Source organism: Octodon degus, unplaced genomic scaffold, assembly GCF_000260255.1.
Source record: "Octodon degus isolate 3935 unplaced genomic scaffold, OctDeg1.0 scaffold00414, whole genome shotgun sequence".
Lineage (NCBI taxonomy): Eukaryota > Metazoa > Chordata > Mammalia > Rodentia > Octodontidae > Octodon > Octodon degus.
Genome location: NW_004524990.1, coordinates 205322 through 222394, shown reverse-complemented (window position 1 = coordinate 222394; position 17073 = coordinate 205322). Strand labels below are relative to the sequence as shown.

At 40.6% G+C, this 17073-nt stretch overlaps 1 protein-coding gene across 1 annotated transcript; it reads left to right on the top strand.

Moving 5' to 3' along the window:
• Positions 1-3355: 3355 nt before the first annotated feature.
• LOC101561526 (olfactory receptor 2L3-like) lies at positions 3356-4294 on the top strand. Its single transcript, XM_004648447.1, has one exon. The coding sequence runs from the start codon at positions 3356-3358 to the stop codon at positions 4292-4294; it is 939 nt and encodes a 312-aa protein (XP_004648504.1).
• The last annotated feature ends 12779 nt before the right edge of the window (positions 4295-17073 follow it).

Below are 17073 nucleotides of genomic sequence, written 5' to 3'. Positions count from 1 at the left end.
TGGACCCTTCTCTGTGTGAAAATGTCCTTTTGCACTGTTGGAACAGATCCTCAAGGCGGGAGGCTGCTGCTGTGCTGGGAACGCTGTGGGAGCTCTGTACACAGCACGCTGCGGTGCCACACTGGAAAACCTGTCCTATGGCCTGGAGACAAACGGAGAGAGGCTGACTGGGCTCCTGAGGAGGGGTGGAGTCAGCTCTGACGTGGCTTGTGGTGCTCTGGTCCAGGCTCCTTTCCAACGCTGTAAGTAAGGCTGACGGAGATCTGATGGACAGGGCGCCGCTGACAGAGCTATTCAAAGAAGAGGTGACAGAAGTTGCTGAAGTGTGCTGTGCATCATCAGTTTCTAATATCATACTTTCTACTGATGAAAATTAAATTTTACACACACTTGTGTGTATGTGTGTGGGTGTGTATTAAGCAGGGTTGCCTCAGATACTCTTATTATAATGTAAATGAAGTTAATAACAATAATCCATTCCACTAAATTTTCTTTGCACATTTCCACACGTCATAAAATGGAAAACAAGTTACGCTTACAATGCTCAAGATACGTTTTTCATTATGTTAAATCATATTGGGAAACCAAATTCATTTTATTTTATTTTAAGTTTATCTGTTGGGTATAGGTCGCACTGTGTAGCTCAGACTCATAATGAAGCACTTGTCTCAGCCTCTCCAGAGCTGGGATTCCCTGTGTGCATCAGCACAGCTTGTATCAGGGACAGCACATTGTGCCCAGGGTTCCAGGTCTGGCACAGCATGCGGTTCTGGGATCAAACCCTGGCCCTTGCACTTGCCAGGCAGGTGCTTGGACTGCCGAGCTATCTCCCCAGCCTGGGAACCCAAATGTAGAAGGTTAGTGCATTGAATGTTTTTTACTTTAATGCTCAGTGACAACAGCATGGGCAAATGCTCCTATGTCATTCACACAGTCGGGGATAATTCGTTTACTATACATGTCCAGAATTTTTCCATCTTGCTGAGCTGACTCTGTGTGTGTGTGTGTGTGTGTGTGTGTGTGTGTGTGTGTGTGAAATAACAACTCTCCTTCTCTGCATTCACCCAGTAACTGGAAACTCCATTTTGCTATCAGAATCTGTGATTTCACCATAATGGGGATTTCACAGAAGTGAGTTCAAACGGGGCTTTTCCTTGAGCGGCTGGCTTATTTCACTTAGTGGAGCGTCATCTGCAGTTATCCGCGCTGCATCAAGCCTTCTTACTGTTACCTTTGAAAAATGAAACCCATTTCCCGGGGCATGTTTTGGTTGTGCGTTTGTCTGCAGAAGAAAATTTAAGGGTTTTTTTTTCCATGTATCTCCTGGTAAGTGTGCTACTATGACTCTGGTGGTGGAGTGTGTGCATCCCCTACTCAGGGTGCATGTCCAAAGGATAGTTACTCATTCACATTCAAGTTTTCTTCATGTTTTAAGCAACATCTCTGCTGGATTTCATCTCAGCTAGAAAAGGAAAAGAATAAAAACAATGATATACAATTTGAAACAAGATAATAGGGGACTAACAACAGTTAATATATTGAGTATTATTACCTTCAGAGTAGCTGTTCATACTATCCAATATAGGCAGGAAAAGTTAATCAGAGGATATACAGTCGTCCCTCACTTATCATGAAGGTTACATGCCAGACACCCCCTGAGAAGTGAAAATCAGCAAAGTTGCAATGTTATGTATATTTTAGTACTTATATAACTTTTATGTCTTTATAAACCCTCTATGTACACTCTGATAAAAGTTTTGCACACTTTTAAAAACAGCGTTCTGGGCCAGGGAAGACAGGTCAATAGAATAAGTGTTTGCCTGGCAAGTGCAAGGTCTTGAGTTCAGTCCTCAGTAACACACACACACACACACACACACACACACACACACACACACTCATATCAAAAAACGTGTTCTATTATTCTTAACCATTGTCTAAATTCTTAAACCCAAGTAATTTTGGCAACATCCATAGATTGTACACTACCTCCAATTCCCATGATATATTGAAAAATCTGCAATGGATAATTCAGATCAGCAGCTTTTGAAAACCCATGAGTCTGCAAAAGTCAAACCATGAAACAGTGAGGGACTGCTGTAAGCATAAGGCTTTCTTTTCAATGAAGCAATAGAAATTAGTAATGTATCTTAGCTATCGTATGCATATATGTATATGAGTGTGTGTATTTTTCTTTTCCCTTTCTAATTCTCTCCTTTCCTCACCCTATTTATTATTTCTTTTTGATTAGCTTGTTCCTATTTCACAATATTTATTGTATAATAACAATCTTATTTAGTTTTTGATTCTCATGCTAGGGAGAAAATAAAATTTGTGCATATATGATTCTGATATATTTCATTGACAAGTATGTTGTCTATTTGCAACCATCAAATTTATCTTTCTTAGTGCTGAGTAAAACGTCATTGTGTTAAAATCCTACAGCTTTTAAATCTATTCCTCAGTTGGTGAACATTTTGGTTGTTTCCACGATTTAGCTATAACAAATTGTGAGGTTATAAAAATAGGTACAGATACATATTACTGTAGAATGATAATTTCAGTTTTTAATTCTTCTGGAAAAAGAGCCAAGAGAAGAATAGCTGAGTTGAGTGGGAACTCCAATGCTAATCTTTGAGGAAACTCCACACTGATTTTCATGGTGGTTGTACCAGTCGACACTTCCAACAAGAGTGGAGAAATGTTCTTTTTTCCCAGAGCACCTCCAGCATCTGTTGTTGGTTGTCTTTCTGAGGATTGGCAATCTTTCTTGAGTGAGATAGAATGTCAATGTTTTAATTTGTGTCTCTCAAAAGACTAATGACATTTAACATTTTTTATGTATTTATTTTCCTCCTGTATTTCTTCTGATAAGTGTGTTTTCATTTCAGATGCCCATTTTTGGATTGGTTCTTGATTTGGGACAGGCTGCTATTTTTCATTTCTTTATATGTTCTAGACAGAAATCCATTGTCTGAGACACAGTGGTTTCATAAATTCTACATGTCACAAGAATGCAGAGATTGCCAAATGCTCCACATCTATGTTATAAACTAAATCTTAATCCAATAAGGAAGTAAACCATTTATAACATTTTAAAATGAAATAAAAATATTATTGATCTGCAAATTTTTATATTTCCTCTAAAAACTTTAAGTAATAAATTGTTGCTCCATGACATGGTAGAGCCCCCTATGAAATTGGATTCTACTTTTCAAAATTGGTTCCTTACATAAAAAGTTTACAATTCTAAAATGAATCATCATTACTTACACTGCTAAATTTTCCAAGTTACTAATGACCTATACTTACTCACTGTTCTTTCTGTTTTTAGGAGGAGCTACAGGAATATAGCATGGAAAATTACACACAGCCCTCTACTGACTTCATCCTCCTGGGCCTCTTCTCCCCATCAAGGACTGGCCTTGTTCTCTTCACTCTCACCATCGCCCTTTTCCTGATGGCGCTGGCTGGCAACCTGTGCATGGTCCTGCTCATCCTCCTGGACGCCCACCTCCACACACCCATGTACCTCCTGCTCAGCCAGCTCTCCCTCATGGACCTCATTTACGTCTGCACCACTGTGCCCAAGATGGCATCCGGGTTCCTATCTGGGAACAAGTCTATCTCGTTCATTGGCTGTTATATTCAGAGTTTTTTCTTCTCAAATTTAGCAAGTGCAGAAGCACTGATTCTGATGTCCATGGCCTATGACCGTTACGTAGCTATCTGCTTTCCTCTGCACTACTCCATCCGCATGAACAATAGGACATGTCTCCTGATGATTGTGGGATCGCTGACAGTGGGTGTTGTCAATGGCTGTGCCCACACATCGTATGTCTTTCACCTTCCATTTTGTGAGCACAGAGTTATCAATCATTTCTTCTGTAATGTCCCTGCCATGTTGACACTAACCTGCATAGATACCAGGATTTATGAGTACATCTTAACTTTAAGTGCCAGTCTAATTCTCCTGATTCCTTTCCTGGGTATCCTTTTGTCCTATGGTCTGGTCCTACTTGCTGTCTACCGCATGCGCTCCCGGGAGGGCAGGAAGAAGGCCTACTCAACCTGCAGCACCCACCTCACTGTGGTGACTTTCTACTATGCCCCGTTTGCTTATACTTACCTCCGCCCAAAGTCTCTCCGATCTCCAGCAGAGGACAAGGTCCTGGCTGTCTTCTATTCTATCCTGACACCAATGCTCAACCCTCTCATCTACAGCCTGAGGAACAAGGAGGTGACGGGGGCTCTGGGGCGAGTGAGTCAGAGGATCTGTGCTGTGAAGATGTAGGAAATTTGTGCTTCACTATCTGGAACGGTGAATATCCACTAGAAAATAGTTCTTGCCATGACCTCAAGCACTACCATTGATCTTAAATTTGTGGGGCTGACAAAATAGCTTGGCAGTCTAAATGACCTTCTGGCAAGAGCAAGGACATGTGTTTGATCCTCAATACTGCATTCTATGTTGGCCCCAGAGCACCAGGTGGCCATCCCATCACTGAAACCTGTAGCACACATCACCTATAATCCCAAAGTTGGGGAGGGTGAACAGGAGGATCACTATTAATCTGAGCTACATAGTGAAACCCTGAATTAAAAAAAAGATTGAAGTTTAGATAAGTCATGCAAGTATGTATTCAAGTTGGTTTTTCTCTAGCTTCTCCCATTCCACTACAAATACTTTATGTTTGCCATTAATAGGAGAATGTTATTTTGTTAACATGGAGAAATGGAAAAGAGACTGAGAACATTGTTGCAAAGCTCCAAAGCATTTAGTTTGATCAAACACTTTGCTGGATTTTTAATTTTTGAAAAATAATACAGTAAAAGACATTGACATCATACCCCTCAAAATCCTACACCTCAGTTAGGCACACATGTCTTATCTTTGGTGCCAGTTTTTGAGCAGTTTTTCATTCTTTCTCGTTGCTAGGTGAGATGCCCTTTATGTCTGGAATTAATTCTACCCCTTTGCCTTCTGTGGTTATTCCGAGCTGGAAGGAGTACTTGAATTTGCACAGTGTTATCCTTGGTGAAGAAAGTGGAGGAAAATACACTTTTTCTTTTTCCATCAGATGCCACTTTTCAGATTTCACTATATTTTTCTCATCACTAATGTTACCACAAAGACATTTGAGAACTGTATCAGAAGGGACAAGACAATAAGCATATTTAAGTGAGGACAAAAAGCATGACAGGCACCAAAGTCAGTGTATCATTTTTTATGACATCATTATGTGCAGAATTAATGTCTTCATTCTGCATTTTTTGCAAACTAAAATTAGTAAGCTATTTGAAATTACAGTAAGCATTTGCAAAAGTCCAGTCTATCAGAATAGAAAAATCACCTTCCCTATTGTAAACAACTTTGCACTAGCAGCATTAGTTAAACTTCCTAAATATTTTCTTCCTTCAGGTTCATTTATCTTGAGGGTACACTTTTAGATCACATTTTAAAATTCTTCTTTCTGGAAAACACATATTGCAACTTAGAACAATAAGAGCAATGAATGATTTTCGTAGATAATCAGGAAGATAACTCAGAAGGAATGGGGTGTAGCTTGCGATTTCTTGACACAGACCCCAGATTTGCCTGTTTGGATCCCACAGAAGTTGTCTCATAAAGTGCCTGCTAGTGTTTAGAAATGACATGTGGAAAATGTCAATTCAGTTTTTTAACTTTGTGTAAGAAATGATTTCTGCTCATATCTATGTATTTTTAGCAAATCTTGCATGATGTGGCAACAGATGGAAGAAATCTGTAGAAAGTGAGTAGAGAAGAGCCTTTCTTACCCAACCTGTGGCCGAAGTGTGGCTGGTGACCCTCTTGGGCCATAACACTCCAGCCCCGAAGGTTTTAGTGAACAAGTGATGTGAACGTGATCATTAAGACTGAGCTTTTGCCTTGACTAAGTAAAATGTTGAACTAAAGAACGCCAGAAGTGGAGTTGTTAAAATATTCTCTTCAAGTGAAAATTTCTCATCATATCGAGTTTCATGCTAATACCATAATAAGAAAAAAGGCAGTAACATTTTTCCTGTCAAAATGTTACATCGTTTCACTCAGGGGATGCCCAAATTGGGAGCAAAAACAAATATTCGTGTAGGAATCCACCTCAAGTCTCCAAGTCCTTGGTAAGTGCTCAGCGCAACCGGGAGGCAGGAATCCTCCGCTTCCAGCCAAGGCGGAGAAGCAGCAGAGTCCCGGGAGCTCACGCCCGCGCTCCTCACTGCAGAGAAGAGTCCGTGTGGAGCGCTCTCATTTTCGGCTACTCACCGTTGAAAAGACTGGTCAGCCTGCGCGTCCAGAGCCGCAAACTGCCTTCGTCCTGGACTTCGGTGCTCCTCGGCCCGCCCCTTGCACCCTTCCTTCCTGAGCAGCTGATGCAAATAGAGTGCAGAATCTGACCTGAGCAGCTAGCGGGCTCAGCTGGCCGCTGAACCGCTTGTTCACTCTGATGGAGAGGACGTAGAATGCTCTGCAGCTGGTGAACCCCAAAGAGAGAGCGTGACGGGGAGACTCTGCTCTGAGATTGGCCCCGCTGGGCAGTTCCAGTGCACTCCGAGGACGGAGTGTGGAAGGCGGGGTGCAACCCAGAACGCAAGTGATCCGGACCGCAGGATCAGGAGGTGAAGTCCGTGGAGCTCTGCTGAGCTTCCCGCCACGTTCACCTGCCCAAGGCCGGACCTGCGAGCGAGCGACCCAGCTCCAGGCAAACGCTGGGTCAGGAGCGAAATGCAGCTGTGATCAGCGCAGGAGGCACAGGCTGGGCATGGGTCACGGGCGCCGGCTCATCTGCCCCCAGAATCGTCCCAATACTGCTTGGTCTATTTGTAAAATCATACTCCCTGTGCATGGGTATTTGTTTGCATTTTGCTTTGCTTCTACATGAGTTTTTAACTTATTTTTAAGCATTTTATTCTAAAGAGAACACAAATAAGAGAAAATGTGGAAACAAGATGACAGGAAATCAACAGTGTTTGTTGCATTGCCTACTGTTATCTTCAAAGCAGTCGTTCAGATTACCAGATATAAGCATGCAAAATTGCTCAAATAAAAAATAAGCATTATATATATATATATATATATATATATCCTGCTTGTGTGTTATTTTTTATGCTCTTTCTTTCTTTCCTTCTTTCCCTAAAAATATTTTTCCTTTCACAGTATCTATTGTACCTTTCAGATTTTATTTACTCTTTCAGGTTCTCACACTGTGGAGACAACATGATAGTTACCCTTGCAGTCTGATTTATTTCACTTATGAATCTGGCCTCTACTTGTACCCATGTACATATAAAAGTAGTGAGTATGTGTTTCTTCTTAGTTGAGTGACACTCAAGTGTACAGAAATGCCGCTTCTTTCTAATCCATTCCTCGGTTGACGGGCATCACAGCAGAGCCTGGGCGCCCACGTCTATAGCAGTGAAAGTGCCGTGGCTGAGGTGTTATGCCTTTGATGCGACACAGCTCCCTGCAGCACATAGCGCACCCGCGCCCTGAATCCGTAAAACATCTCTGAGGTGGACCAGCTGTGGGGCCCGCAGTGCCGCACATCTGCAGCCCCGCATGGGTAATTCAGCACGGTGTGTACAAGGCGGGCAAGGCCTTATCCGGATCATTGTCTATGTAAAAGATTGATAGCCTTGATGGGAAATTTTTGCACTTAGTTGTAATAATATTGAAAAGTATTTACAGGGACTGCTGTAGTTTCAGTGGTTACTGGAAAACTTTCCATGAGAATAAAGGAAGGCAATTATTAGTCACAAGCTGCAAAAGAAATGACTGTGATTCAAAGGAGACATGCTAAAATTTCCATTTTGTTCTAATTATAGAACAGTTTTGGAAGCAGAGGAAAAATATTTAGGAAACCTCTTCCATTTTGAAGACAGAGGAAGAAAGAAGAAAATCTCTGCATTGCAGTGTAAGAATTTTCTTGCTCAGATTTGTCTATGGTTGAGATTGGCTTGCATCTTTCAATGATAATTGGCATTTCATTTATAAGATGAACTAATTCATCCTTGAAAACCTCAAAGTAGAATGGGGTAGGCAAAAGTATTTAAAATTTTTGAGTTTAGGTAAAATTATTACACCATATTTCGAAAAAAATGAGATTTTTCACAAGAAACATGAATAAAATCATATCAGGATACTACAAAAAGAAACTGTTCAAAAATTGTAAAAAAAAATCATTAAGCCATATAAAGGAACAAATATTAGCTCTGGAAGAACAAAATTAAATAGCATCTTATTCCACATTAGAAAAACAAAAGAAAAATAACGTGGGTAAGAAACTAGACTTACTTATTTAAAGAACTGCAAAACAATAGATCTGTCTCGTGGTATTTTATACTTGGCAAACATACCTTTGAAAACTAAAAGTAAAATATTTTCAGTTTATACAAACTTGAAATACTCTAATTCCTCCAGATGTAGAATATAGAAAATATCAAAGACCATAATGCAGAAGGTGAGAGAACTTGCTGCATGTTCCTGAGTAAAGAATAAAAAGCTGTCAGAATGATACTTATTCAGGACTTTGTATAATATAATTATATTAGATGAAATAATTTAAAAGGTCACTGAAGATTTCCACAAAACAGTACCAATCTTATGTCTGGTTATCTACATACTTTTCATGTGTGTGTGTTTATAAAAACAAAGAAAAACTAATTTAATTTCAAAGGAAAATAGAAATACACATTTCAAAAATTCTAAAACTAAGAGACAATATCACTTAAAGGAAAACCCATCAGAATAACGGCAGATTTCTCTTTATAAACCATCAAATCAAGAAGAGCATGGATCAAAGTACTTCAAGTCTTGCAGGAAAACAAATTCCAACCCAGACTGACATATCCTGAAGAGCTCTCTTTCAAGTTTAATGGAGAAGTGAAGTACTTCTGTCACAAAGAACAATTAAAGTATTTCATGGTAACTAAACCAACACTACACAGACTACTAAAAATATTCTAGAGGGGGATCAAAATGACCACACTTCCATGAATCAGAATGGAAGGAACCCACCAAATAGGGCAAACAATTAAACACAGGAGAAAAAGAGGAACACAACAGCAATCTTTCAATTATTCTTTTGTATACAGCAGCAAAACATTTCCATCAGCATGCTCTACAAAGGGACTTCTCCTGCACCTTATAGGTCATGACTCTGTCCGGATCTACAGGGTTAATATCAAGGAAATGACAGCAGCTCAGTCCCACAAGTGACACCTGGCTACCAGTAAGAAGCATGGACACTGTCCACATCCACCATATACTAGGACTTTGTGTGAAATCCTATCCCCCCAACTGTTAGAAGTGCTGGTCATATATTTTTCATTCCAGTTTTTTTGTTATGTTTTATTCTTCATAATTCTTTACAATCATGAAAACTTTTTCTTAGTTCATATTTTGCATTTATTAACCTAATGAAATATTATATGAGTACTCTGAATTGATCACAGATTTGTACATATGATAAATTGCATTCTGGCCTCTTAGTTGGACTCACAGTTTAATTTTACTCTTTGAATATTATTTTGAAATATTTCATTTAATTTTGAATTAATATTTACCTTTCTGAATATTGTTTAATTTTAATTTTTGCTTTATGTTTTATACTGTTTCTTTGACTTACAATCTACTTATAAGACATGGTATGGATCAAAGATTTAAACATTAGAAGAGAAACACTAAATGTCCTGGATGAAAATATAGGTAGAACTCTAACAGAAATAAGGGTAGGTAGAGATTTCATGAAGAAAACCAATATATCCTGGAAACGCTTCAAAGACTGAACAACTGGGATGTCATCTTTCAGAAAATTTTCTGCATGTCAGAAGAAATCACCAAGTGCCAGCGATATATCTCAGTAGACTAACCCCCTGCTTAGCGAAGCACAGGGGAAGGGGCACCACATGCCCTGTCAGCTCCATCTCCCTGGTTTTATGAGCCTGCCACTGAGACTGGGCGTGCTGGTGGGTGCCTGTAATCCCAGTGCTGGACAAGTTGGAAACAGGACGATCACAAGTCCAATCTGCATAGTGAGACGATGTACCAAATACATTCTAAAAAAAAAAAAAAAAAAAAGAGGGAGAAAGAAAAAGAAATCACCAGCACAGTCCAAAGAAAGTCCATGAATTGGGAAAAGCATTACAGTGGCCTGTCCCTGATACAAAAGACTTCTATCTAGAACAAAATAAATTTTTAAAAGAATGTCAGAATCCCAAAATTCAAAGACAATGCAACACTGGGCATTGGAGATAATTACACACTGTCAGAGGAAGAAATACAAATGACAAAATAAATGCATGAAAACAAGATCAGTATCAATGGTCATTTGAGAGATGTAAATTAAAGCAACAGTGAAACTTGGTCTCACTCCAGAAAGTATGACAATCATCAGGAAGTCAGCCAATAACAAATGTATGAGGGGCTGTGGGGAAAATGAACCCTTCTCCATTCTTGGATGCCATGGAGGCTGGTGGAAGCACTGTGCAAATCCATGCGGAATCTCCTCAGAAATCTAGGACTGGAGGTCCTGTTCAGCCTAGATCCTTTCCTCCTGGGTATTTTTACAGATTCTTAACTCCACTCTTTGTGCCACATATGCTGTTCTCTTAGAGACTACAGGACCTTAGCCGAGTAGAAAGTGCATCTGTGTTATGCACAAGTAGTCTGTTACTGGAAAAAGTGAAATTCTGTACCACAGTCAACTAGCAAGAAAATTGTAGAACAAAATTTTCTCAAAGATATCTTAGAAAAGACAATGGTCTGAATAATGTCCAAAGTCTTATGGAGCATATACACCACTCATAGGAAGCAGTTTTGTGCAAGGGGAAAAGGATAAACCAGCCAGAGAATAAAAGAATAATTTCAGGACCAAGGCAGCACAGCTCAGTGATATTCTCAGTGTGGATGGCCTCCACCACCAAAAATACAAAACACAGATTGATAGAAATAACAAAACCTCATGGTATGTGCATTCAGGAAAACATTAAATTAAAAAAGATACTTAAAATACCAAAGGATACAAAGAAATATTTTAGGCAGCAGGAGTGCAAAGATAGGCATGGATAGCATGCCTATTTACAGATAAGGCAATTTGAGTACAAAAGTGATAAAAAGAGAGAAAGAGCACCTTTGTGGCCTAGTTGTTAAAGGGACAATTGTATAGGAAGAGAAACAGTTATAAAATTACATCATCAGATACTAGTGGAACACGCCACTTTATAAAGTAACACTACTGCATTTAAGGAATTAGATAAGTATCAACACACATATAGTGTGGAAACATTCACTGTGCCTATGTCCCAATAAATTAAAAATAAAAGAGACATTCTCACATTTGAATCCCACTTTTGAACAAATATGGATGTAAAAGAATGCTCAACCCTGGAACAACAGAAGACACATTTTTTCTGATCTATATGTGGAGCCCTGTCAAAACTGACCAATAGTAGCACATAAAACCTATGTGAATAAATACAAATAATTTTAATTATTGCACATAAATTATCAAACATAGTCTTATGAAAGCAGAAATTAATTGCAATAAATTATAAAAAATTATCGAAATTCATGGACCTTAAACAACATCTTGAAGAATTAGTAGGTCATAGAAAAAAAATCAAGGGAAATTTTAGACAGTTCCTAAATTTAACATACCAAATCCCATGAAATATATTCAAAACAATCATAAAAGGGACATTATAGCTCTGCATGTGCACATCAGAAAAAAATAACAAAATTAAAGATCCAATAAAAGACCTCAATGAATTAGAAAAACAAGAATTCAACTCCAAACGTGATGCAAAAAAATAAAATCATTAATATCAAAGCAGAAATTAAGGAAATAGAGACAAAAAATAATAGAAAGAATGAATGATTCAAAGAGGTAGTTCATACAAAAAAATAAACAAAATGACAAATCCTTAGTCAAATGTAACAGAAAAAGAATAAAAAAAGACCATGGCAGATGCAATAAGCATTCTTGTATGTTGATTTTGTATCCCGCTGCTTTGCTAAATTTGTTTACTACTTCCCAGAGTGTAATTTATTTACATAAAAACTATGAGATATTTGTGAATATTAAAGTTTCTTTACTCAAAAAATTTAATCGGTGAATAGTCTGTGATTAACTTACTCATAAATCCATAATAATATAATTTTGTTATCTATTTTAAAAAAGAATAACAAATTTATATGCTAATGGAAATTTGCAATAAAAAGAAAATGATTTAATATTAGATATTAAAGTCTAAAATATCTAGTTTTTTTTCTTTAGCTCAATTCATTTTCATTTACTTTCTTACATTGCAAACAAAATGAAAGCTAAAATGACACAAACTGATGAATCTGAACCAGGCACACCTTGAATGACACCCTGAGAACAGGGGTCCCGACGCTCCAGAGGTGGCCAGCAGTGCTCCAGGGACCCTGAGCGTGCTCCCCTGCACACCTGGCAGCCTGGAGAGCAGCTCACTGCCCACTCACTCAGCTCTCACTTTGGCCTCAGGCCAGGTTGTGCCCTCAGTGACCGCCCACTCCTGTCCTATGAAGGTCTCGAGGAAATTTCCTCAGCCATAGCTTGAGCTTAGACTCCATGGGCACCTGCCGAAGGACGGGACTCCTGGGAGGCTAGGTCTCCCTGGGGGTCGCTGAAAGGCTAGGTGTGGGGAGGAGAGGTGGGAGCGCATCCGCACACTGATGTCACCCAGGGAAAGTCTGTGGAGATGGTGGCAGGATTTGAGGGGCACTGACGTTGGCGCTGAGGTTGGCCCTTGATTTCCCGTCCTGCACTCAGCTTGCTCCACGTGCACTGAGCGGCTCGCTTCCCCTGGCCGTGCTGCTCTGAGCGTCCTGTCTCCAGGCTAGCTGCCCACCAAACGCAGCCCAGTGATACCTCTCTTCTGGCTGCTGTGTGTGTCTGGTATTCTGTTCAGCATGCTGAAAAAAGATTGGTACAGTGATTAGCGCAGTGTTATGGTGTGTGTCTAGCTGTTCCTGCAAAGACTTAAGCAGTGGTGGGCAGCCTTCCAGAGGCTGTGCGTAACTCAGGAGCCAACGCTGGGATGATGGAGGTGAGTGCTACAGCTGGGGGAGGATCGCCTCAGGGGAGTAGAAGCGAGGGCAGGAGACTCAGGGTCGCCACTGCTCCCCCCTTTGCTCTTGCTGCTTTGCTGTTCCCATTGCCACGAACAGCCTCCCTCTGCCATGTGCCACTCGCTTGGAACCATCAAGGATCAGCAGAGAACTTCACACACTGTGAGGTAACCGGACCCTGGCTTCCTTGATTCTGAGTGTTGGGTATTTTGTCCCAGCAGTGAGAAAAAGTGCCCATGACACCCAGTAAGTGAATGATTCACAGTGGGAGGATTTGTGGTGCTCAGCCTAATTTATCTGTATTTTATCCTGTGGCATGGAAATTCTGTTTGGTGTTTAAGAGAACTTACTGTCAAAGAGTCTGTAAGTGGAACTTGAGGAAAAGCTCACTATACTTGTCATTGCAGTGTGCAGCACAACTCCTGGGCTGTGAGGTACAGTCAGTATGATAGTTGTCCAGAAATTTTACTCAAATCCAATTTGAGTCAAATCGTAGTGCTGGCATTTCAGGTGCACTCCACCAGACTCAGTCCCAATTGCCGTATCAGCACCCCCTGAGAATGGGGCCAGAAAGGAAGGCCCGGGGACTAAATCCCCAGCCCCTGCATCTGCTTGCAGGATTGCTGAGCTATTTGACTGACCCTTTATAAAGTATTGTTTATTCCTTTTGTAAACAATTGAGAATAGAGGTTGCAAATGTGAAAAAAGATCAGTTCTATTTAGTGAGCAAAGTGACAGGGAACACTGTGCTCCTCAGCTGTGTTTAGTGTTTTCTCTTGCAGAGAAGGAGAATCACGTCGGCTTTGTGCACGTGCTGTGAGAACGATCTTCCGGGACTCGACTGAGATTCTGCGCACTTCATTTTACCGTGTGGTGACTTGTAGTCACTGGGAAATGCAGAATATGACTTAGAACAGGCAGAGTCAGGTGTGTGCAGCTTTGTGCGCGAGCTCAGGTGGGCGTCCACGATCAGTGAGGACAGCGTCCTCCCCAAGCCTGACCCCAACCTCAGGTAAGACAGAGCGTCACTCTGGGGAGATCCGAAGCAGGGGATATTTCAGGCATTATGAGAGAGAGAAATTAATCTGCTTCCTTTTTCTTTGGGGGGGAGCTGGGAGGGTACTGGGGATCAGACTCAGGACCTTGTACTTGCAGGCCGCCTGCATGTTGCTGAGCTATGTGCCAGACCCTGATGATTCAGTTTTCTGCAAAACAAAATACACAGTTTTGTGGATGTGAGAAATAATTATTTGTTTCTCTTATTTGCTCTTAAATCTTTGGCATGTTACTTTATTTAAAAGGTTTATAAATTTTATTCTGAAATTTCTTTAATTTTTGTTCCGACAAATGATAGGAGGTCTTTTAGTAAAGGAGGAGTTTTCACCTTCTATTAATTATCTGAATAAACTCGATAATCGCAGCATAATTGTAGAGGTCTGTTTGTGAGAACACCCTCATCATAAGGAGCAGAGAGAAGAGAGCTTGCAGGCAGCGGAAAGTGTGCAGGGCAGTCTCTGGGGGGCGCTGCTCTGGGTTCCCAGGTCTTTCACTGGGTCCCTCTTTGAACCTCCATGACTGGAAATGTAAACGCCTGTGATTCTCTTAATCCTGATACAAGTCAGATGCTGTAATGGGGGAAATTCACAACTTTTATTAACACAGGAATGATAGATGAAGCATTTTCAGTGTTGTATTTTTCTAATATAAATAATAAAATAATAAATTGTTCTGTGTATTGAAATGTTGTAGGAAGACAGCAAATGATGCAGACTCAGAATTCATATAATCTTTTTGTTCTATGTTAAAACATAAAGCAAAATTTCATGACAAGGGGCCAGGGAGATAGCTCAGTAAAATAAGTACTTGCCTGGCAAGCCTAGAGTCCTGAGTTTAATCCCTGGTACCACAAAGAAAAAAAAAATCATGACAAGTGTAGGAAAATGTCAATGCTAAAGTTGCATATTATTTTCTTCAAAGTAGTTACTCAGAGTATCAGATGCATTTTAGTTCCTTACCAGACAGAAAGTGTCAGCACAATATTAATAGTATTTGGCTTTAAAACTTTCTCCAACAGATGTTACTGCTAGGCTTCCCTCTCTAGGATCTAAGGGAAACTTAATTCAGGGGCAGCGGTGGGACCCTCTCCTTCAGGATGACAACCATGCATCCGATTTGCACTGGCGACTGTGAGGCTGTGTCTCTGCACTTTACTGTTGACATTAAGAAACAAATTCGCGGGCCAGGGAGACTGCAAAGTGGCTTAAGCCCCTGCCTCACAGGCGCAAGGTCCCGAGTTGGAGCGCTGGTACCACAAAAACATGAAATATGAAAAGTTTCTTGCTTACACTCTATGTTTTGACTGCGCAGGGCGTTGCATTCACGTGGTTATAATCCGTTGCCTGCTCATGGCTGATTCGGAGAAGTCAGAGAGCTCCTCTCCTCACCCCGCTCCACTGGTGCCAACTGCTAGATTACCTCAGAATCACAGTGGGCGCTTAGAGAGTTTCTGCTCATATCCAAAACGGCTCTCAATATTTTGAAAGGAAACAAATTCCATTTTAAGTGGACAAGAAGATAGTTGGGAAGTCCAAGCTCTGGCCTGGTGTGACCAAGATCAGGGTTCAATGCCTTCATGCTGTGGCAGCCTGGAACTCCGGGTATACCTCGTGGGTGACCAAACCCCAGTGTGGCGGTGCACACCTGTATTTCCAGCCCTGGGAGGCAGGGACAGGAAGATCACTCTGATTCTGAGCCGTGCAGCAAGACGCTGTACTAAATACATACAAACAAGATTTGTTATTTATATTTATTTATTTTGGGTATTTTTGAGTTTACAGAAGGACCTACAGTTGTTCAGGGTCTCAGTACTAGATCAGACTTGTAGTGATCTACTGTTTACAGTCTCCCAAGGGCTGGGATTACAGGAGCGCCCCACCATGCCCAGTCTCAATTGAGGTCTCCCTGTGCCCTGGGGGTGGAGCCGTCCCTGCAGGCTACAGGATCAAGCTAAGGTCCATGTGACCGCTTGTAGGTGCTGTAATCCGCTGAGCTATTTGGCCGGCCCTTAGAAACATTTAAATAGCCCATTTACAGATCTAATGGTAGGGGAGAAACAACAAGGCCATTCTCCTCGTCTTTTTATTTCACGTTTTGTTTGTGCAGACCGTATGTCAGTGCAGTATGACAAACTTAGAAACACAGAAAAGTTAACTCAACTTTCATAAATTTAGAAGATCTTACTTATGTCTTATCACTCTTTTTTTGTGTTGAGAATGTCTTTGTGCAGTGTAATTGTCCCTTTGTGTTGTAGAGCCAAAGAGAAACAAATGGACCGTGTCTAAGACAAGCCGTTTTCCCTTGGTCATATTTATAATTCTGGTATCATGAGAGGAGAATCAGTAAAACAAGGTGACAAAAGGTGCAAAATAAATGCCAAAGTGAGCAGTTTTGAGCATAATGTAATTATATTGAGCAGAAAGTTATTCCACATGCTTTATAACTTACTTCCCTTTTTGTTGGTGGTGATCCCAGTGATCAAACTGAGGACTTTGCGCTTGCCAGGCAAGCACTTAATCCATCAGGCTATCTCCTCAGCCCAATAACTTACCTCCTATGGAATGTTTTGATGTAATCATTTCCTTGTTTTCTTTTCATTTTTGTTTTGTATCATTGCAGGGTATACCGCCGTTACTTCAGGATCATTGCTCAAAGATATCTGAAAAGTAACTGAACTGCCACACATTTACAAATATTTCCATGCATGCATTTGTACCTATTCACGTAACATAAACTTTTTGTATGTTGTACATGTGCACATAGTTCTCACGTGTGCATGAACTCACGTTCACACATCTTCCTCATGTACATAATTGTGTAAGCATGTGTACACCTTCAAGGGTTGTGTGCTAGTAACGTTCACTTGCACTGCTTGGCTCTCAGTTTTCTCCACTGTAGCTTGTCTC

What these genes read in the sequence shown, in the direction of transcription:
- LOC101561526 (XM_004648447.1), top strand. Translation starts at nt 3,356, where the DNA reads ATGGAAAATTACACACAGCCCTCTACTGACTTCATCCTCCTGGGCCTC.